Source organism: Ranitomeya imitator, chromosome 7, assembly GCF_032444005.1.
Source record: "Ranitomeya imitator isolate aRanImi1 chromosome 7, aRanImi1.pri, whole genome shotgun sequence".
Taxonomy (NCBI): domain Eukaryota; kingdom Metazoa; phylum Chordata; class Amphibia; order Anura; family Dendrobatidae; genus Ranitomeya; species Ranitomeya imitator.
Genome location: NC_091288.1, coordinates 16,372,036 through 16,394,433, shown reverse-complemented (window position 1 = coordinate 16,394,433; position 22,398 = coordinate 16,372,036). Strand labels below are relative to the sequence as shown.

General features: G+C 47.7%; 1 protein-coding gene across 1 annotated transcript in view; it reads right to left on the bottom strand.

Annotated features, from left to right (window-relative positions):
- The window catches only part of TMEM198 (transmembrane protein 198), a 34,486-nt gene extending 12,318 nt beyond the window's left edge, over positions 1 to 22,168 (bottom strand). The window contains exons 1-3 of the mRNA XM_069732825.1: positions 21,896 to 22,168; positions 17,956 to 18,212; positions 13,219 to 13,794 (exon numbers count right to left, since the gene is read on the bottom strand). Of these exons, the coding sequence (XP_069588926.1) occupies positions 13,219 to 13,794; positions 17,956 to 18,118 (739 nt within the window). The 5' untranslated portion in view covers positions 18,119 to 18,212; positions 21,896 to 22,168. The remainder of the gene's footprint in view (positions 1 to 13,218; positions 13,795 to 17,955; positions 18,213 to 21,895) is intronic.
- Positions 22,169 to 22,398: the final 230 nt, after the last annotated feature.

The following is a 22,398-nucleotide window of genomic DNA, read 5'->3' as shown; positions in this document are numbered from 1 at the left end:
ATCTACTCTACTCCTGTGTGGTGGTGTACTTAGAAGACATTCTGGTGTTCTCCGCTGACCTTGCTTCTCACAGAAGTCTTAGAGAGAATCGTATCTACGCCAAACTCAAGAAATGCGTTTTTGAGCAGTCTTCGCTACCGTTTCTTGGCTTTCTTGCAAATGGACCCGCAGAAAGTGTCTGCTGTGCATAACTGGCCACACCCTCAGGGAGTGAAAGCAATTCAACGTTTTCTTGGGTTCGCTAATTACTACCGGCAGTTTATTCCACATTTATCCACTCTGGTCGCCTCAATTTCTGCTTTGACTCGCAAGGGGTCAAATCCCCACATCTGGTCTTCCGAAGCTGAAGATGCTTTTCGGTCTCTGAAACATGCATTTGCCTCGGCTCCTGTACTCCGTCGGCCTGAGATCAACAAACCCTTTATTCTTGAGGTTGACGCTTCTGCCATTGGAGCTGGTGCAGTACTCTCCCAGAGATCTTCTTCTGGACGATTGGCTACTTGTGGTTTCTTTTCCAAAATCTTTTCCGACCCGGAGAAGAACTACGCCATTGGTGACAAGGAACTATTGGCCATAAAATTGGCGCTGGAGGAATGGCGTTATCTCTTAGAGGGAACTGTTCACCCTTTCAAGATCTTTACAGACCACAAGAACCTTGAATATATCCGCTCTGCGCAAAGACTGAATCTCCAACAAGCCAGATGGTTGTTATTCTTTGCCCGTTTTGACTTTGAACTACATTTCCGTCCTGGCGACAAGAACTTTAAAGCTGATGCTTTGCCCAGGTCATTTATTGCATCCGATGTTGTAGAGGAACCAGCACACATCGTGGACCCCAGCAAAATTATTCTTGTGGCTCCGGTCAGCTTGTCTACCTTACCATCAGGCAGGGGCGGATTATCAGAGGGTCAATATGGGCGGTAGCCCAGGGCCCAGTGGTCTGGGGGGGCCCTGGGCTACCGCACAGATTGACCCTCCGCTAATTGTCTGAATCCCCGCCGGCATTTGTGTGCCCCGCCGGACCCGGTTGGCAGAGAGAGGGGGCGCGGATTGGGCCCCTTCTCATCTGCTCACCGGGCCCTTTTCGGCACTGCGGCGTTTTCCTATTGACGTTCGGGCGCGCGCGCCCGCACGTCAATAGTTAACAACAACAGCTGCCAGCCAATTGGAGGCTGGCAGCTGAAGTCGGCGCAGTGCACACGTCGCCGGCGTCTGACGTCATTGTCAGTCGCCGGCGAGTGTGCGCTGCTGAAGGGAGCTCACCGCCTGGAGCGCGGACAGGTGAGGAGACTGTTTTTGTTTTTTTTTATCAGTTAACGGTGGACACACTGGGGGGCAATGCTGGAGGACATACTGGGGGGCAATGCTGGAGGACACACTGGGGCAATGCTGGAGACAGTGGGGCAGATTGCTGGAGGACACACTGGGGGTAATGCTGGAGACAGTGGGGCAGATTGTTGGAGACAGTGGGGCAATGCTGGAGACAGTGGGGCAATGCTGGAGACAGTGGGGCAGATTGCTGGAGGACACACTGGGGGCAATGCTGGAGACACTGGGGCAGATTGCTGGAGGACACACTGGGGGCAATGCTGGAGACACTGGGGCAGATTGTTGGAGACAGTGGGGCAATGCTGGAGACAGTGGGGCAATGCTGGAGACAGTGGGGCAGATTGCTGGAGGACACACTGGGGGTAATGCTGGAGACACTGGGGCAGATTGCTGGAGACACTGGGGCAGATTGCTGGAGACAGTGGGGCAATGCTGGAGACAGTGGGGCAATGCTGGAGACAGTGGGGCAGATTGTTGGAGACAGTGGGGAAATGCTGGAGACAGTGGGGCAATGCTGGAGACAGTGGGGCAGATTGCTGGAGGACACACTGGGGGCAATGCTGGAGACAGTGGGGCAGATTGCTGGAGGACACACTGGGGGCAATGCTGGAGACACTGGGGCAGATTGCTGGAGACACTGGGGCAGATTGCTGGAGACAGTGGGGCAATGCTAGAGACAGTGGGGCAATGCTGGAGACAGTGGGGCAGATTGTTGGAGACAGTGGGGAAATGCTGGAGACAGTGGGGCAATGCTGGAGACAGTGGGGCAATGCTGGAGACAGTGGGGCAGATTGCTGGAGGACACACTGGGGGCAATGCTGGAGACAGTGGGGCAGATTGCTGGAGACACTGGGGCAGATTGCTGGAGACACTGGGGCAGATTGTTGGAGACAGTGGGGCAATGCTGGAGACAGTGGGGCAATGCTGGAGACAGTGGGGCAGATTGCTGGAGGACACACTGGGGGCAATGCTGGAGACACTGGGGCAGATTGCTGGAGACACTGGGGCAGATTGCTGGAGACAGTGGGGCAATGCTGGAGACAGTGGGGCAATGCTGGAGACAGTGGGGCAGATTGCTGGAGGACACACTGGGGGCAATGCTGGAGACAGTGGGTCAGATTGCTGGAGGACACACTGGGGGCAATGCTGGAGACACTGGGGCAGATTGCTGGAGACACTGGGGCAGATTGCTGGAGACAGTGGGGCAATGCTGGAGACAGTGGGGCAATGCTGGAGACAGTGGGGCAGATTGTTGGAGACAGTGGGGAAATGCTGGAGACAGTGGGGCAATGCTGGAGACAGTGGGGCAATGCTGGAGACAGTGGGGCAGATTGCTGGAGGACACACTGGGGGCAATGCTGGAGACAGTGGGGCAGATTGCTGGAGACACTGGGGCAGATTGCTGGAGACACTGGGGCAGATTGCTGGAGACACTGGGGCAGATTGCTGGAGACACTGGGGGTAATATGCTGGACACACTGGGGCAGATTGCTGGACACACTGTCTGGGGGCAATATGCTGGACATACTGGGGCAGATTGCTGGACACACTGGGGGTAATATGCTGGACACACTGGGGGCAGGACTGGAGGCATGGGCAGAATGGAGACACGGGGTAGAATGAAAGACATGGGGCAGGATTGGATCATGGGGCAGGATGGATACGATGGAGACAGATGGGGCAGGATGGGGAGATCAAATGGTGTAGAATGGATACTCATGAGTGCAGGATGGGAGAACATATGGCTGGAGCCAGGAATGAGACACACGGGGCCAGGATGGGGAATATTATTACCATAGGGGCTAATTAAGGGATATTATTACTGCAGTGATGTATTTATTTTATTTTTTGAGTGTACTGTTTTAAATGGGGGGCGGTCCTGTTACTGTGCAGAGTGACACTATATCGCCTTTTTTTCTTCATGTGGTGTAATGTAGAAGTTGTGAAAAATTAAGTAATGTGTTCTGCAAGCAGAGCTCGAGATAACTGTGTTATTTCCTGCAGAAACGAGTCCTGGCTGGAAGAAATAATGGCGGTCTGTGCTGGATGAAAGATGAAGGACTTCACCTAGAGACGTCACTGGTGAGTCAGTGTTACTTATACACTGACACTATACACTGTATACTATATACAGAGGTCCTGTGTACAATGTCACCAGTGATCACTGTATTACCTCTACACAGACACTGCATACTAAGTACAGATCTCCTGTGAATACTGGCACTTATGGTGATAGTATTGTGTTTTTGTTTTTTTTTATTACTGATCAGTATTGTAGTATTCAGTCACTATGTGGTGGTAATATGTGGTCTGGAAATGGTGTTGTGGTATTTGTCCCTTGTATGTGCTATTTGGTCACCAAGTGGTAATATGTGGTCTTGACACGGTGCGGTGGTATTTGTTCCTTGCATGTGATATTATTCGATCACTGTGGTTGTAATTTGTGGTCTGGTCATGGTGCGGTGGTATTTGTTCCTTGTATGTGATATTATTGGTCAAGATATACCTAAATTGTATTGCAGATTTTAACAAATATTTAATAGGTTACAGTAGAGTAGGGCCCGGCCCTTTTTCTGGAATAATCTGGTTCGGGTATATCATGACCCCCGTCACATGACCCCCGTCACATGACCCCCGTCACATGACCTGGGGGGGCCCACAGTGTGTGAACAGCCCGGGGCCCTGGCTACCCTTAATCCACCCCTGCCATCAGGTAAAACTCTTGTCCGGGTGAACGAGAGGTCTCGAGTCCTACGTTGGGGCCATGCCTCAAGACTGGCAGGCCATGTCGGTTACAAGAAAACGCTTTCTCTCATCTTACGTCATTAATGGTGGCCATCCCTTCTTTCCGATGTTCGAGGTTTTGTCGCTTCGCTTTCTATTATAAGGGTATGTGCACACGTAAGAATTTCTTGCAGAAAATTCCTGAAGAAAACCGGACATTTTCTGCAAGAAAACCACGTGTTTTTTTGCGTTTTTACCGCGTTATTTCTCGTTTTTTTTATGGAGCTTTCCCAATGCATTATATAGCGGGGAAAAACGTAAAAAAACACGCAAAATTAATGAACATGCTGCGTTTTTTACCGCGATGCATTTTTTTCGCTGAAAAAAACTCATCATGTGCACAGAAATTGCAGAATGCATTCTAAATGATAGAATGCATATGTATGCGTTTTTATCGCGTTTTTATAGCGAAAAAAACACGAAAAAAAACGCAACGTGTGCACACAGCCTAATAGTAGCATAGTAGTTGTATTATAATAGGCTAAATAAACATGGTATAACCACAGGGAAATATTCAACAGTAGTCTCAAAACATATCATCAATGAACTGTAACTCAGCTTTTCCAAGATCACCAGCAGTCTTAGGAAATATCAGTACTAAAAACATAACATCTCTGATATGCAATGCAGTCTTAGAACATGTCATCACTGTTACCCACTTTTACCACTGATTGTGTTAGCTTAGTGACAGAACCTGACTGGAGCTGTAGGAAAGCTAGGTTACAGTAAAGTAGTGTTATGTGAGCTGTTATGATGATCTAAACAGTGGAAAAGCTGGGTTACAGCTCACAATTTTGCTGCAGGCTCTCAATACTACAAACACAGATGTTTACTAAAATCCTGGAGAACAGAAGTCCCAGAAGATTGGAGAAGGGCAAATATTGTCCCTCTCTTCAAAATGGAAAGAAGATGAAGCCAGGAAATTACAGGCCAGTGAGTTTTACTTCTGTACCAGGAAAGATATTTGAACATATTAATTATTAATCAGCATGTATGTAAGTACTTGGATAAGAATACAGTAATTAACCAGAGCCAGCATGGGTTTGTAGCAAACAAGTCATGTCAGACTAATCTAATTTCCTTCTATGATGGAATCACTGACTGGGTGGATCTGGGAAATGTGGTAGATATAGTATATATCGACTTCAGCAAAGCATTTGAAAAAGTATCTCATACTATCCTTATTGAAAAAATGATTAAGTATGGAATGGACAAGGCTATGGTTAGGTGGATTCATAACTGACTCAGTGATTGCACACAAAGACTGGTCGTAAATGGTTGCACATCCAATTGGAAAAGTGTTTCAAGTAGGGTACCACAAGGCTCTGTCCTGGTCCCAGTGTTGATCAACATTTTTATATATGATCTAGATAAGGTGTTATGCTGTGCTATCAGGCAACACAGTGTGCAGTAATCAGCGCACATACAGTGATATGGCAATAACCCAAAAACAATAGAACGAGCTCTGAGACGTGGAATCTCTGCAGACTGCAATACCTGAACCTATCCTCACACAACTAAAAGCAGCAGTGGATTGCGCCTAACACTACCTATGCAACTCGGCACTGCCTGAGGAGCTGACTAGCCTGAAGATAGAAATACAAGCCTGACTTGCCTCAGAGAAATACCCCAAAGGAATAGGCAGCCCCCCACATATAATGACTGTTAGCAAGATGAAAAGACAAAACGTAGGAATGAAATAGATTCAGCAAAGTGAGGCCCGATATTCTAGACAGAGCGAGGATAGCAAAGAGAACTATGCAGTCTACAAAAAACCCTAAAGCAGAACCACGCAAAGGGGGGCAAAAAGACCCACCGTGCCGAACTAACGGCACGGCGGTGCACCCTTTGCGTCTCAGAGCTTCCAGCAAAAGAGAATAGCACAGCTGGACAGAAAAAACGGAAACAAAAACAAAGTAACACTTATCTAGCAGAGCAGCAGGCCACAGGAAAGATGCAGTAGCTCAGAACCAACACTGGAACATTGACAAGGAGCAAGGAAGACAGACTCAGGTGGAGTTAAATAGCAAGGCAGCCAACGAGCTCACCAAAACACCTGAGGGAGGAAGCCCAGAGGCTGCAATACCACTTGTGACCACAGGAGTGAATTCAGCCACAGAATTCACAACAATAAGGGAACTGAAGGTAAATTAATCAAATTTGCAGACGATGCAAAGGTAGGAGGGATAGCTAACACTGGAGAAGACAGAGAAAGGATTTGGAAGGATCTAGATAAGCTTGAACAATGGGCAGTAACTAATAGAATGGTATTTAACAGGGAGAAATACAAGATTCTACATCTGGGCAAGAAAAACAAAAATTGCATCTATAGAATGGGAGGAATAGAACTAAGCAACAGCACGTGTAAAAAAAGACTTGGGTATACTAATAGATGACAGACTGCACATGAGTCAACAGTGTGATGCAGCAGCAAAAAAGGCAAACACGGTTCTAGGATGTATTAACAGAAGCATAGAGTCTAGATCACGTGAAGTAATTATCCCCCTCTACTCCTCCTTGGTCAGGCCTCATCTGGAATACTGTGTCCAGTTCTGGGCTCCACATTTATGAAAAAAGACATTGAAAAAATGGAGCAAGTTCAGAGAAGAGCTACCAGGATGGTGAGTGGACTGCAAAGTATGTCCTACGGGGAACTGTTAAAGGATTTGGAAATGTTTAGCTTACAAAAAAGAAGGATAAGGGGAGACTTAAGAGCTGTCTACAAATATCTGAAGGACTGTCACAGTGTAGAGGGATCATCATTATTATTATTTGCACAAGGAAAAACTAGAAGCAATGGAATGAAACTGAACGAGAGAAGATACAGATTAGATATTAGAAAATACTTTTTGACAGTGAGGGTGATCAATGAGTGGAACAGGCGGCCACGAGAGGTGGTGAGTTCTCCTTCAATGGAAGTCTTCAGACAGAGGCTGGACAGACATCTGTCTGGGATGATTTAGTGAGTCCTGCATTGAGCCGGGGGTTGGACACGATGACCCCGGAGGTCGAACTAACTCTAACAGAAGCCTTCGTTTAAGCCAACAGGCTGCAGCAGTGCAGGAAGTCTGTTTTAAGCCCCGCCTTTGGTCGAAGCCACGCCCCTTCAGCAGTTTCCCAATGGCAAGAAAAAAAAAATTGCAGGAAACTGTCTGAAAATGCGGAGAGACACGAATGGTAATAATGAATTATAGGGCCGGTGATGTAGTGTTGGAGGAGATCTGAGCTCAGGCTCTGCAGACGCTTTCATTAGGAGACAAATCTCTTTACTCTCCCCTGTGATAAAACATCAGTTACAATCAGAGAGACAGCGATATCTTAATTACGCAGCACTGTCGCCTCTTTTATCAATATTTTCCATGTGATAGAATCTGCTCGGTGCTAAGGGGGGTCAACGAGGAGCAACATGGAGGTCACAAAGCTGCTCCCTGCAGATAGAAAATTCTATGTTCGAAGCCACAGCAGCAGAAGAGGCCGCAGCAGCAGAAGGGGCCTCTGTAGCAGAAGAAGAGGCCGCTGCAGAAGAAGCCGCTGCAGAAGAAGAGGCCGCCGCAGCAGAAGGGGCCTCTGTAGCAGAAGAAGCCTCAGCAGCAGAAGAGGCCGCCGCAGCAGAGGAGGCCGTAGCAGCAGCAGAAGAGGCCGCCACAGCAGAAGAGGCCTCCGCAGCAGAGGAGGCTGCCACAGCAGAAGAGGCCGCAGCAGAAGAGGCCACAGCAGCTGAAGAGGCTGCTGCAGCAGAAGAGGCCGCAGCAGAAGAGGCTGCTGCAGAAGAGGCCACAGCAGCATAAGAGGCCACTACAGCAGAAGAGGCCACTACAGCAGAAGAGGCCACCACAGAAGAAGGGGCCACAGCAGCAGAAAAGGCCGCCGCAGCAGAAGAAGCCACGGCAGCAGAAGAGGCCGCTGCAGCAGTAGAGGCCACAGCAGCAGAAGAGGCCACAGCAGAAGAAGAGGCCGCTGCAGAAGAGGCCGCCGCAGAAGAAGAGGCCACAGCAGCAGAAGAGGCCACAGCAGCAGAAGAGGCCACAGCAGCATCAGTGATTATTATACAGGAGGAGGCGGTGAGCTGTGATATCTCCTATTGTGAATGGTGGATCCTGCGTTATCTACTGTATATAGAGGTGTTATCAGTCATTGTACAGGAGGAGGAGGTGAGCTGTGACATCACCTATTGTGAATGGTGGATCCTGCATGATCTACTGTATATAGAGGTGTTATCAGTCATTGTACAGGAGGAGGAGGTGAGCTGTGACATCATCTATTGTGAATGGTGGATCCTGTGTTATATACTGTATATAGAGGTGTTATCAGTCATTATACAGGAGGAGGTGAGCTGTGAGGCCACGGCAGCAGAAGAGGCCGCTGCAGCAGAAGAGGCCACAGCAGCAGAAGAAGCCGCAGCAGCAGAAGGGGCCTCTGTAGCAGAAGAAGCCTCAGCAGCAGAAGAGGCCGCCACAGCAGAGGAGGCCGCAGCAGCAGCAGAAGAGGCCGCCACAGCAAAAGAGGCCGCCACAGCAGAGGAGGCTGCCACAGCAGAAGAGGCCGCAGCAGAAGAGGCCACAGCAGAAGAAGAGGCCGCTGCAGAAGAAGAGGCCACAGCAACAGAGGAGGCCACTACAGCAGAAGAGGCCACTACAGCAGAAGAGGCCACCACAGAAGAAGAGGCCACAGCAGCAGAAAAGGCCGCCGCAGCAGAAGAGGCCACGGCAGCAGAAGAGGCCGCTGCAGCAGAAGAGGCCACAGCAGCAGAAGAGGCCACAGAAGCAGAAGAGGCCGACGCAGAAGAAGAGGCTGCTGCAGAAGAGGCCGCCGCAGAAGAAGAAGCCACAGCAGCAGAAGAGGCCACAGCAGCAGAAGAGGCCACAGCAGCATCAGTGATTATTATACAGGAGGCGGTGAGCTGTGATATCTCCTATTGTGAATGGTGGATCCTGCGTTATCTACTGTATATAGAGGTGTTATCAGTCATTGTACAGGAGGAGGAGGTGAGCTGTGACATCACCTATTGTGAATGGTGGATCCTGCATGATCTACTGTATATAGAGGTGTTATCAGTCATTGTACAGGAGGAGGAGGTGAGCTGTGACATCATCTATTGTGAATGATGGATCCTGTGTTATCTACTGTATATAGAGGTGTTATCAGTCATTATACAGGAGGAGGAGGTGAGCTGTGACATCACCTATTGTGAATGATGGATTGTGTTATCTACTGTATATAGAGATGTTATCAGTCATTGTACAGGAGGAGGAGGTGAGCTGTGACATCATCTATTGTGAATGGTGGATCCTGTGTTATATACTGTATATAGAGGTGTTATCAGTCATTATACAGGAGGAGGTGAGCTGTGACATTACCTATTGTGAATGGTGGCTCCTGTGTTATCTACTGTATATAGAGGTGTTATCAGTCATTGTACAGGAGGAGGAGGTGAGCTGTGACATCATCTATTGTGAATTATGGATCCTGTGTTATCTACTGTATATAGAGGTGTTATCATTCATTATACAGGAGGAGGAGGTGAGCTGTGACATCACCTATTGTGAATGATGGATCGTGTTATCTACTGTATATAGAGATGTTATCAGTCATTGTACAGGAGGAGGAGGTGAGCTGTGACATCACCTATTGTGAATGGTGGATCCTGTGTTATCTACTGTATATAGAGGTGTTATCAGTCATTATACAGGAGGAGGTGAGCTGTGACATCACCTATTGTGAATGGTGGCTCCTGTGTTATCTACTGTATATAGAGGTGTTATTGTACAGGAGGAGGAGGAGAGCTGTGACATCACCTATTGTGAAGGGTGGGTCCTGTGTTATCTCCTGTATATAGAGGTGTTATCAGTCATTGTACAGGAGGAGGAGGTGAGCTGTGACATCACCTATAGTGAATGGTGGATCCTGTGTTATCTACTGTATATAGAGGTGTTATCAGTCATTGTACAGGAGGAGGAGGTGAGCTGTGACATCACCTATTGTGAATGGTGGATCCTGTGTTATCTACTATATATAGATGTGATATCAGTCATTGTACAAGAGGAGGAGGTGAGCTGTGACATCCAGTATTTAATGATGATCCGTCTATTTATTCCACAAGCTGTGCATGTTCAGCACGTTCAGGTAAACAAATGACAGTAAGGGTATGTGTCCACGGGCCGGATTACATACGGATTAGCTGCGGACTGAACGCTGCGTACAGCCGCAGCGTTCAATCCGCAGCGTCCAGATGTTACAGCATAGTGGTGGGGATTTTATGAAATCCCATATCCACTATGTATGCGAACACGCACCCGGCGGCCCTGTGTTTACGGACATGCGGCACATCTTTTTAGACTGCAGCATGTCTGTTTACCTTGCGGCAATGCCCCATCTCTGCAAGGTAAATAACACAGTGCAATGTATAGGGTGCAGCGATTCCAGATGTGTTCAATGAACATATCTGGAATCACCGCGTGTACAGAAGGGGGCAGCGCTTTGGCTGGAGTGGGGTTTCAGCTCCGTCCAAAGCGCAGACAATACAGCAAGTGGAGACATACCCTAAAGAAACAATACCCATTTTGCGTCATATGTATCCTGCTGCAGTACATCTTAGTGGCCTGATGGTGGCGCTTTAGCAGCACTGGATAAAATCAAACACCATTTTAAGTCCTATTTGTGTTGTAATCAACAAGGCAGATTGAATTACTGTTATTGAAGTCTCCTCCCGGGTGCGATTCTGATTTATTACATCCAGTCTACTGCTGCTTAATTGCATTTCTCCTAATTAATTAATTACAATCTATTTTGCAGGGAAAAAAAACACAAAAATGAAAAGTTGTTTTTTTTTGCATTGTGTACTATTTATAATTTCTTGTGCATTTTTCTTGTAAGAATGATCATTCCTTTGGTGTTTTTTATATACCTGAAATGTTTGCATAACTATCTTACAGGGAATGTCCACCTTTGGGGACATTTTTTTTCTTTACTTAATCACATGTATTTGGGACTAAAAATAACTTTTGCAAATTGGTTTTATTAAAAATGTTACACGTTATTGGCTTTTATAGGTTGTTATTCTCACTGCACATTCATCCTCGGTCTGTGGTTATAAATCAGATGAGAGGAGCTCGGAAATACAGCAATAAAAGATAGATCAGATAGTTATAGTGAACTCACTGATGGATCCACAGTTAACTCATTCTGCAGCCAACAATAGTTACAGTGAAACCCAGGAGGCTACAGAGGAAACTGAGCAAAAAGTTTTAAAGGAATCCAATTGCTAACCTATCCCCCACTAGCAAAAGAATGTCAGGGTCTGCAGGATCAGACTGCACAGGGTTTGTTTGTACTCAGTTACCATGGAAACATATAGGTCTGTATAGGACCTGTAGACAGAAAACATTCAATCCCTGAAGGTACTGAATTGTATTGCAGGAAGGTTGTAATATTGACCAACGAGTAGCTGGACTGTGTGACATCACCGACAGATTATCAAAAAGTAATGTACTGATGTCATAAGCCACACCCACATTGTGTGATGTCATATAAACCACACCCTCATCATATATTATCATATATTATGATATTATGATATCATATCTTGTGTTATCATATAAGCCACACCCACATCATGTGATGTCGTATAAACCACATCTACATTTGATATGACATCACTTATAGTGAATGGTGGATCCTGTGTTATCTACTGTATATAGAGGTGTTATCAGTCATTGTACAGGAGGAGGAGGTGAGCTGTGACATCACCTATAGTGAATGGTGGATCCTGTGTTATCTACTGTGTATAGAGGTGTTATCAGTCATTGTACAGGAGGAGGAGGTGAGCTGTGACATCACCTATTGTGAATGGTGGATCCTGTGTTATCTACTGTATATAGAGGTGTTATCAGTCATTGTACAGGAGGAGGAGGAGGTGAGCTGTGACATCACCTATTGTGAATCGTGGATCCTGTGTTATCTACTGTATATAGAGGTGTTATCAGTCATTGTACAGGAGGAGGAGGAGGTGAGCTGTGACATCACCTATTGTGAATGGTGGATCCTGTGTTGACTACTGTATCTAGAGGTGTTATCAGTCATTGTACAGGAGGAGGTGAGCTGTGACATCACCTATAGTGAATGGTGGATCCTGTGTTATCTACTGTATATAGAGGTGTTATCAGTCATTGTACAGGAGGAGGAGGAGGTGAGCTGTGACAACACTTTTTGTGAATGGTGGATCCTGTGTTATCTACTGTATACAGAGGTGTTATCAGTCATTGTACAGGAGGAGGTGAGCTGTGACATCACCTATAGTGAATGGTGGATCCTGTGTTTACTACTGTATCTAGAGGTGTTATCAGTCATTGTACAGGAGGAGGTGAGCTGTGACATCACCTATAGTGAATGGTGGATCCTGTGTTATCTACTGTATATAGAGGTGTTATCAGTCATTGTACAGGAGGAGGTGAGCTGTGACATCACCTATTGTGAATGGTGGATCCTGTGTTATCTACTGTATACAGAGGTGTTATCAGTCATTGTACAGGAGGTTGTGAGCTGTGACATCCCCTATTGTGATTGGTGGATCCTGTTTTATTTACTAGTGATGAGTGAATATACTCGTTACTCAAGATTTCTCGAGCATGCTCGGGGGTTCTCCGAGTATTTTTTAGTGCTCGGAGATTTAGTTTTTCTTGCCGCAGCTGAATGCATAAGTACATGTGGGGATTCCCTAACAACCAGGCAACCCCCACATGTACTTATGCTGGCTAACAGATGTCAATCATTCAGCTGCGGCAAGAAAAACTAAATCTCCGAGCAGTAAAAAATACTTGAGGACCCCCGAGCGTGCTCGAGAAATCTCGAGTAATGAGTATATTCGCTCATCACTATTATTTACTGTATATAGAGGTGTTATCAGTCATGGTACAGGAGGAGAAGGAGGTGAGCTGTGACAACACTTTTTGTGAATGGTGGATCCTGTGTTATTTATACATAGCTGCTGCAAGATTTTTTTTAAAAATCTAAAATTCTTAAAACTCCATGAAACATACACATGTGAGTAACAGAAGGCCACTTGTTGATGACCCCCTGCTTGTATACAGTGACTAGCTGGGCTCCTACCTTCTGTGTGTGAGTAGCCCTCGGCTGTAACTTTCCACTGGACCAGGACTCCCAGTAGACTTAGTACTGGCCAGATGCCGAGGATAACCCAGCTGTACCAGCACACGGGCTGCGGAGGGTCCACCTTCATGCGCTGGTACACGTACTGCACCAGCAGAAAGAGCTCGATGAAGTAATCCACAGTCACTGTCATGATGGCGCTGCCAAAGACGGCAGTGGAGAGCGTGGTGAAAAAGCGCTGCCACTGCAAGGTCAGCACTGCAAACAGCATCCCAACCCCGAGCAGCAGAGCCACCGGGACCCAGACGGTGCGCGGGTGGTAGAACTGCTCCATGACGATCAGCGTGGCTATGGCTAATAGTAGGCCGAGCAGTAAGCCCACCATGAAGAGTCCCACGCTCCTCACCAGCATGGTGACCAGGCCACACAGGACGCCTATGCCCAGGCCGATGCCCACACTGGCCTCCACGCTCAGCTGTGTGTCCAGAACCCGCTCCTTGTAGCACAACATGAAGATGACCACCGAGCCAAACATGAGACCCGTCAGGAACATCACAGCCTTAAAGCAGCGGTAGCCTGGAGATAGAAAGGGGAATAATGAGGTGAGGAGACGCCAAATATAAAGCCATAATCAGAACGTCAGAGCCACTAAGTACAGTGATTGGTTGCAGCGGTGGTATAATGTCAACACTGCACATGAACGCTACAACCCATCACTCAGTTCAGTGCCGCCTACATGAGCAGAGCTAATGAGCTCAATGATTGGCTGCAGTGGTGACATCATATCAACAGCACACATCAACGCTGCAACCAATCACTTCAGTGCAGTCTACATGAGCATAACTAGTGAGTTCAGTGATTGGCTGCAGCAATGACATCATGTAAAATGTGCACATCGACGCTGCAACCAATCACTTCACTGCAGTCTACATGAGCATAACTACTGAGTTCAGTGATTGGATGCAGCAATGACATCATATAAACATCACACATCAACGCTGCAACCAATCACTCAGTTCAGTGCAGTCTACATGAGCACAGCCACTGAGCTCAATGATTGGCTGCAGCACAACACAGAGACAGGAGCAGCAGCGAAGAGCTGGTGATGGATTGGGGAGAATGGTTTGCGTTTGTTATTTTCAGACTGCAATCGTTTGGGCGCCACTTGTTTTTTTTTTTTTTAAACAGAGAAAATTCCTTTAACAGACTGAGATCCCAGTTCAGATATTCGGGTCATTTTACAATTCATTTGGATTTAATTCCTCTTCAGGATCTTTGCTTGTTGTCAGTGATGGACGCCGTCTTTGTTTACATCCAGATGGTAGAAACCTTAGGGTATGTTCACACTCAGCAATTTTCCTTTATTTTTGTAATCAAAGTAAAAAATGCAGACAATTTGGCAAAGAATTGGCAAAAAAAATAAAGATTCTCATGTTTTTTGGCACTGGGACTTCTTGATTTCAATGGGGACAAATGCAGTAAAAACACTAACAGGCGAGCCACGATACTTCTTTTTCCATCAAAGTTTTCAAAACATTGACGGAAAAAAACATCCTCTCTAAAGACTTCCATTGACATGAACAGGAAGCGCGTTCAAAGAGTATTTGAGAAGATTTCGAAGAGGATTCCGGAGCAAATCCGCTCTAATATTATCCTAAAAACTCTGAGTGAACCTCGCCTAATACTCACTAATAAGCCCTATGTGCGTAATCTGGAATCTGCCTGCTCTGCAGCCTCTGAAGGTGAAGAGAAAAATGTTTCCATTCACTGGAGAAAATAGTGAAGAATTGGAACAAAATATGTTACATTGTTGCAGAAGTTGTTACTTTGCAGTTAGTAAGCAGACTGTGCACGAAATCAGAACCCCCCATAATGTCCAAGCATTGACCTAACGATTCAATAGAAAGGGGGCTCTGACCGTTTGGTTGTTGGGGGTCTACGTCTGTGTTGCCTTTCCATTATCCTTGCTCTATCTTGCTAGACCCCCAATAACAACACTAACTGACCCCCCCCAGACCACACTGCCAGGCTTATTGATCACACGCCATTTTTTAAGATGCAAAAAAAAACTTTGCACTTTACGTTGCCAGCAAAATGGATGAGATTTCTGAACACTAATGTATGTGCTGCTGTTATTTATCCTTGGTATTTTAAACATCAATGCTTTTTTAGAATCTGCAGATTTTCTATTTTTTCAGTGTTTTTTCAGCGTTTGTTACCCACTGAAAGCATAAAAAAAGCAAGTAAAAAAAGTAAGTAAAACTGCATAAAAAATGCAAAAAAAATGCGCGTTTATACTGTTAAGAGATACATTTTTAAAGCAAAAAAAATGCTGCAAAAACTCAACGTGTGAACAAACCCTGAGCGGCTTTTAATGCAAACATTGAATGAGTTGATGATGGGATTAGGTGGAAAGTGAGGGAAGGTTACACCACGGGGGATGAATTATAATAATAATAATAATAATTTTATTTATATAGCGCCAACATATTCCGCAGCGCTTTACAAATTATAGAGGGGACTTGTACAGACAATAGACATTACAGCATAACAGAAATACAGTTCAAAACAGATACCAGGAGGAGTGAGGGCCCTGCTCGCAAGCTACAAACTATGGGGAAAAGGGGAGACACGAGAGGTGGATGGTAACAATTGCTTTAGTTATTCGGACCAGCTATAGTGTAAGGCTCAGGTGTTCATGTAAAGCTGCATGAACCAGTTACCTGCCTAAGTATGTAGCAGTACAGACACAGAGGGCTAATAACTGCATAAAGTGTATGAGAACATGATGCGAGGAACCTTTTTTTTTTTTTTTTTTTTTTTTTATTATAAATAGGCCACACAGGGATCGTTAGGTTAATGCATTGAGGCGGTAGGCCAGTCTGAACAAATGAGTTTTTAGGGCACGCTTAAAACTGTGGGGATTGGGGATTAATCGTATTAACCTAGGTAGTGCATTCCAAAGAATCGGCGCAGCACGTGTAAAGTCTTGGAGACGGGAGTGGGAGGTTCTGATTATTGAGGATGCTAACCTGAGGTCATTAGCGGAGCGGAGGGCACGGGTAGGGTGGTAGACTGATACCAGGGAGGAGATGTAGGGTGGTGCTGAGCCATGGAGTGCTTTGTGGATGAGGGTAGTAGTTTTGTACTGGATTCTGGAGTGGATGGGTAGCCAGTGTAATGACTGGCACAGGGTAGAGGCATCGGTGTAACGGTTGGTGAGGAATATGATCCTGGCAGCAGCATTCAGGACAGATTGGAGCGGGGAGAGTTTTGCAAGAGGGAGACCGATTAGTAGAGAGTTACAATAGTCCAGACGAGAATGAATAAGTGAAACAGTCAGAGTTTTTGCAGAGTCGAAATTAAGAAAAGGGCGAATTCTAGAAATGTTTTTGAGATGCAGGTAAGAAGAGCGAGCCAGTGATCGGATGTGGGGGGTGAATGAAAGGTCAGAATCAAGGATGACCCCAAGGCAGCGGGCATGTTGCTTTGGAGTAATGGTGGAACCGCACACAGAGATGGCAATGTCAGGCAAAGGTAGGTTAGTAGAGGGAGAGAACACGAGGAGTTCAGTTTTTGACAGGTTTAGTTTCAGATAGAGGGAGGACATGATGTTAGAGACAGCGGTAAGACAATCACTGGTGTTTTCTAAAAAGGTCGGTGTGATATCGGGAGCAGAAGTGTATAGTTGGGTGTCGTCAGCATAGAGATGGTACTGGAAGCCAAATCTACTGATTGTTTGTCCAATAGGGGCAGTATACAACGAGAAGAGGAGGGGGCCTAGGACTGATCCTTGAGGAACCCCAACAGTAAGGGGAAGGTGAGAGGAGGAGGAACCAGCAAAACATACAGTGAAGGATCGGTCAGAGAGATAGGAGGAGAACCAGGAGAGAACGGTGTCCTTGAGGCCGATGGAGCGGAGCATAGTGAGGAGGAGCTGATGATCCACAGTGTCGAATGCTGCAGAGAGATCCAAGAGAATTAGCATGGAGTAGTGACCATTAGATGCTGATTGCTGGGGATCTGACTCGGGAACCCCCAGGTTGGGATCAAGAAACTCAAGAATAAGCTCTGGAGCCCCATCCTGAATGAAGCAGAGATGTGGCAGCTCAACTTCAGCTTCATTCATTGTCTAGGGGACTGCTAGAAAAAGCTTCTAACGTGTTCTCGGGTCTGACCACTATGGATTGGGAATAACTTATATTTTTTAGGGGGGTAACCCTTGAAATACTAAAGCTAAAGCTGGCCATACACAATAGATGGCTGTTGGTCAAACAATGCTCCAGCCGATCTCAGATATCTCTCCCATAGACGGGAGCCTCGCTCGGCTGAGCCCTCCTATGTCATCTATAGAGAGTAAGTAACAGACACGTGAGCCAGAGACTTATCTCAAGGATAATGATGCGATCGGCAGTCCGAAATTGGACATGTGCAATCAATATCTCTCCCGACCATCAGTCGGATGGCGCCCCCATAAACATTAGACCGTTGGCCGCACCCTTCCATATTATTGGGTTTCACTGGCATTAGTCGAAGGTGTATGGGGGTCTTACCTCTGTCTTCTCTATAGTTTTGTTAGGGCTGTTAATGATCCTTTATTGTTCCATGTTATCAGCCATTTACTGCAATAGTGTATACAATAGATACTTTCAGAACAATGCATATTAACCAGTTACATGATGCCCATCTGTAGGGGTAAGAGCCCTTTAAATGATTTGTATGGGTCACGTCACTTACCAAAAAAACAGTAAATGATTCCAAAAAGGCAGCACATTGCACAGACAACGGACGGGACCACCTGGTATCTCCGCTCTATCTCCTGCTCACAGGGTGGAGGCCAGTCCTGACCCGGCTCGTCGCCAAACTGCTTAAAGTGAAAGGCTTGCATAGCGGCGGTCATCTCGCGAATAAGAGAACCTGGAAATCCTGGGGCCGACCTCAGCGCCTTCTCTGCATTAAAGTAGTGGGTTCCATACAGTGACTTGTCCCCGGTCCTGGAAAACAGCAGCACAGCAAGGTAAGGGTTAAGTTTCCGTAGAGCGCAGTGTGCGGCGGCGGCGGTACAATGAGAGCAGTCAGGATGAGCCGTACATTAGACACGATTTCCAGGAACAGGAAGCTGCAGATGTTTGGGATGTAAAGCTCAATCATTCTGGTGTTACGGGCACGGAAAGGTGAGCGATTGCATTTCTATCAATTGTACTCATTTAGCAAGTAACTGCCCCAATAAAAATGCCCTGCAACGTAAATGTGTAAATCTATACATAATGTGGACTAACTTTTCCATTCTACTTACTTTACAGGTTTTTTAATAGATTATATATTGTTCTCTAGTCACAACCAAAGCTGTGTTTCAAAATTCTGATGGTTGCCCTTGGAAACAGACTGCAGACTACAGTTTAAGCAGGCTGCATAGTCATGTGACCTGACAGGAGGCACAGCAGTGGCCCCATGAACATCTGTGGATTCCTGTGATGGCTCAGTGCCACAAGTATCCGTTATTATACGCTCATGTGAACGAGCTCCTACGTCCCACAATTACGTAAGTCATCGCAGCAAAAAGGTCCATGGTTGACGGATCTCCTACAATGAAATCCAGTAGACTTTTACATGCAGCTTTGGATGGGACTAGAGTATAATGCTAGATTTAACTTTGGACCAGGGACAGGATAGGCAACGCAGAATATCTCCAAATCACTCAAACCGACCGGCAATATCCTGTGTAAACTGAAACTAATGATATAGCAAAGTTGAATGTGTCATTTGGCACACTCAGCTCTGCCGTTTTACATGGGACTGCATGCAAGCCGCCATCATGTTTTAATTCTGGCCAAAATAAACGGACACACTACAAACACTGCTCTGCTGCATTGGGATATCACAATGAAGTCATGGGTTGGATTTCCCAAGACTCCACTCACTGCATTAACCCTGTATAACCTGGACGAGTCAGAGGGTCTTGTAGGAGCCCCACCACCGTCTGGCATCACATATCCCACCTGCCAAACCCCCAGTCTCACTAAAGGGTTTCAGATCGATCCAGTCCAATATTTCAGCGAGGTCTGCCCATTCCCATGCCTGGCATTCATAGCTTTATCCATGGCTTCCTCTGTACACCTCTCCTCCTCCTTCACAGGATTACACATTAAAGCCCCTTGTGGGGCAGAGCGTGAACTAACCTGGCCCCGCACACAGATAACCCAGCTCCACCATGCCAACCCTGAGCTGTATACAACATGGCGGGATATCCAGAGGTATATATCTGTATATATCAATGAGCGTATCCCCGCTGATGAGCACAATACCCTGCCTGAGACTTCTGAGCCCCTCGCCCATTATGTGACCCCCAGGCTCATCACCCGCTGCGTGACCCCAAGCTCAACATCCATTGTGTCGTTCCTTGCCCATCACCCACTGTCTGTGAGAAGTCATCCATCACATTACAACAATGTACACATCATTCATAGATATTATAGATACTGAGATAATTACAGTAGATAGATAGATGATAGATCGATAGATAATAGATAGATATAGATAGATAGATTGATGATAGATAATAGATAGATGATGGGTAGATAGATAATAGATAATATATAGATAGATAATAGATAGATCATAGATAGAAATAGATAGATGATAGATAGATAATAGAGATAGATAATAGATAAATAGATAGATGCACAGATACAGTGTATGACATTTGTTGCTCACACTCTCCATTTTGCCTCCCACTTTACAAACACAACACAGTAAACAATCAGCCATTGCAAGCTCAACCTGGACTGCCTGTATACAGCCATGTATGAGACACCAGATATATAGAATGTATACAGCTCTGTATCAGACACTATATATATATATACACACACAATGTATACAGCCCTATATCAGACAATATACTGTATATAGATATACATACAATATCACAATATACACAGCCCTGTGTCAGACATTACACACATATATATATATATATATATATATATATATGTTGCCACATGTATAGTAGCAGCATCCTCTGTACCCCAGGCTGCCGTCCCATCCCCCTCATGCAGACCCCTGACACCTGCACCCCCAGCATTCTCTGTACCCCAGGCTGCCGTCCCATCCCCCTCACGCAGACCCCTGACACCTGCACCCCCAGCATCCTCTGTACCCCAGACTGCCGTCCCCTCCCCCTCACGCTGACACCTGCACCCCCAGCATCCTCTGTACCCCAGGCTGCCATCCCCTCCCCCTCACGCAGACCCCTGACACCTTCACCCCTAGCATCCTCTGTACCCCAGGCTGCCGTCCCATCCCCCTCACGCACACCCCTGACACCTGCACCCCCAGCATCCTCTGTACCCCAGGCTGCCGTCCCATCCCCCTCACGCAGACCCCTGACACCTGCACCCCAGCATTCTCTGTACCCCAGGCTGCCGTCCCATCCCCCTCACGCAGACCCCTGACACCTGCACCCCAGCATTCTCTGTACCCCAGGCTGCCATCCCCTCCCCCTCACGCAGACCCCTGACACCTTCACCCCTAGCATCCTCTGTACCCCAGGCTGCCGTCCCATCCCCCTCACGCACACCCCTGACACCTTCACCCCTAGCATCCTCTGTACCCCAGGCTGCCGTCCCATCCCCCTCATGCAGACCCCTGACACCTGCACCCCCAGCATCCTCTGTACCCCAGGCTGCCGTCCCATCCCCCTCACGCAGACCCCTGACACCTGCACCCCAGCATTCTCTGTACCCCAGGCTGCCATCCCCTCCCCCTCACGCAGACCCCTGACACCTGCACCCCCAGCATCCTCTGTACCCCAGGCTGCTGTCCCATCCCCCTCACGCAGACCCCTGACACCTGCACCCCTAGCATTCTCTGTACCCCAGGCTGCCGTCCCCTCCCCCTCACGCAGACCCCTGACACCTGCACCCCCAGCATCCTCTGTACCCCAGGCTGCCATCCCCTCCCCCTCACACAGACCCCTGACACCTGCACCCCAGCATCCTCTGTACCCCAGGCTGCCGTCCCCTCCCCCTCACGCAGACCCCTGACACCTGCACCCCCAGCATCCTCTGTACCCCAGGCTGCCGTCCCCTCCCCCTCACGCAGACCCCTGACACCTGCACCCCCAGCATCCTCTGTACTCCAGGCTGCCGTCTCATCCCCCTCACGCAGACCCCTGACACCTGCACCCCCACCATCCTCTGTACCCCAGGCTGCCGTCCCATCCCCCTCACGCAGACCCCTGACACCTGCACCCCCAGCATCCTCTGTACCCCAGGCTGCCATCCCCTCCCCCTCACACAGACCCCTGACACCTGCACCCCCAGCATCCTCTGTACCCCAGACTGCCGTCCCCTCCCCCTCACGCAGACCCCTGCACCCCCAGCATCCTCCCTGTGGACCTCAGTGGTGCTGGTACAAGGTGCCGGAGGAGCCGCAGAGAAGCTCCGAGGCCTCTGGTCCGTCCTCTTCCCAGCAGACCTCACCCCCTGGTACCCACAGGCAGCCGCCGCTACACAGGAGGGGAGTTTAACCTTTTGCCTCCCAGGCTCAGGCCCAGCTGGCACAGCATGGTGAGGGCACTGCCAGGGGTGGGTAGCAATGATTGGATTAATACCAGGGGCAGGTGGGTATGGTGGGTGGGTGAGTCACATCCGTGGGAGGCGTCCTGGAGACTCACCATGATGGGAGCTGTCACTAGGTCCTGGCAGCAGTCTCTTCTCATCCTATTGAATGTGATGCAGTCTCTGATCTGCAGCCAGGAGGGGTCTCTGAGGCTGAGCTGTCAATGGCTGTCACATGTCTCCCTGCAGTCTCTGATACATGGTGTCTGTCTCCTCCATGCCTGGCATCTCATGGTCCTGCTGTGGATGAGGCTGTGCCCTCTCTCCTGCCATCACTCTCTTCCTCTCTTCTTTGTCCCCATCTCTTTTCTCTCCTTCCTTCTCCCTCTGTGGTTGGAGGGGCTTTGTGAATAGAGACCTCCCCCCGCTCCCCTCCTCCCCCTCACCCTGCCCTCCCTGTGTCTGCTGTCTCTGCCTCTCACACCTCCTGTCTTCCTTTTAGCACTTCTGTGGTTTTGTAGCAAGAAGTCTGTGCCCTGTTACATCAAGGTATCCTGACAGCTAATGCCGACTATTACCTGTGGTACTTCTGACAGCTGATGCCCCCTGGTACCCGAGT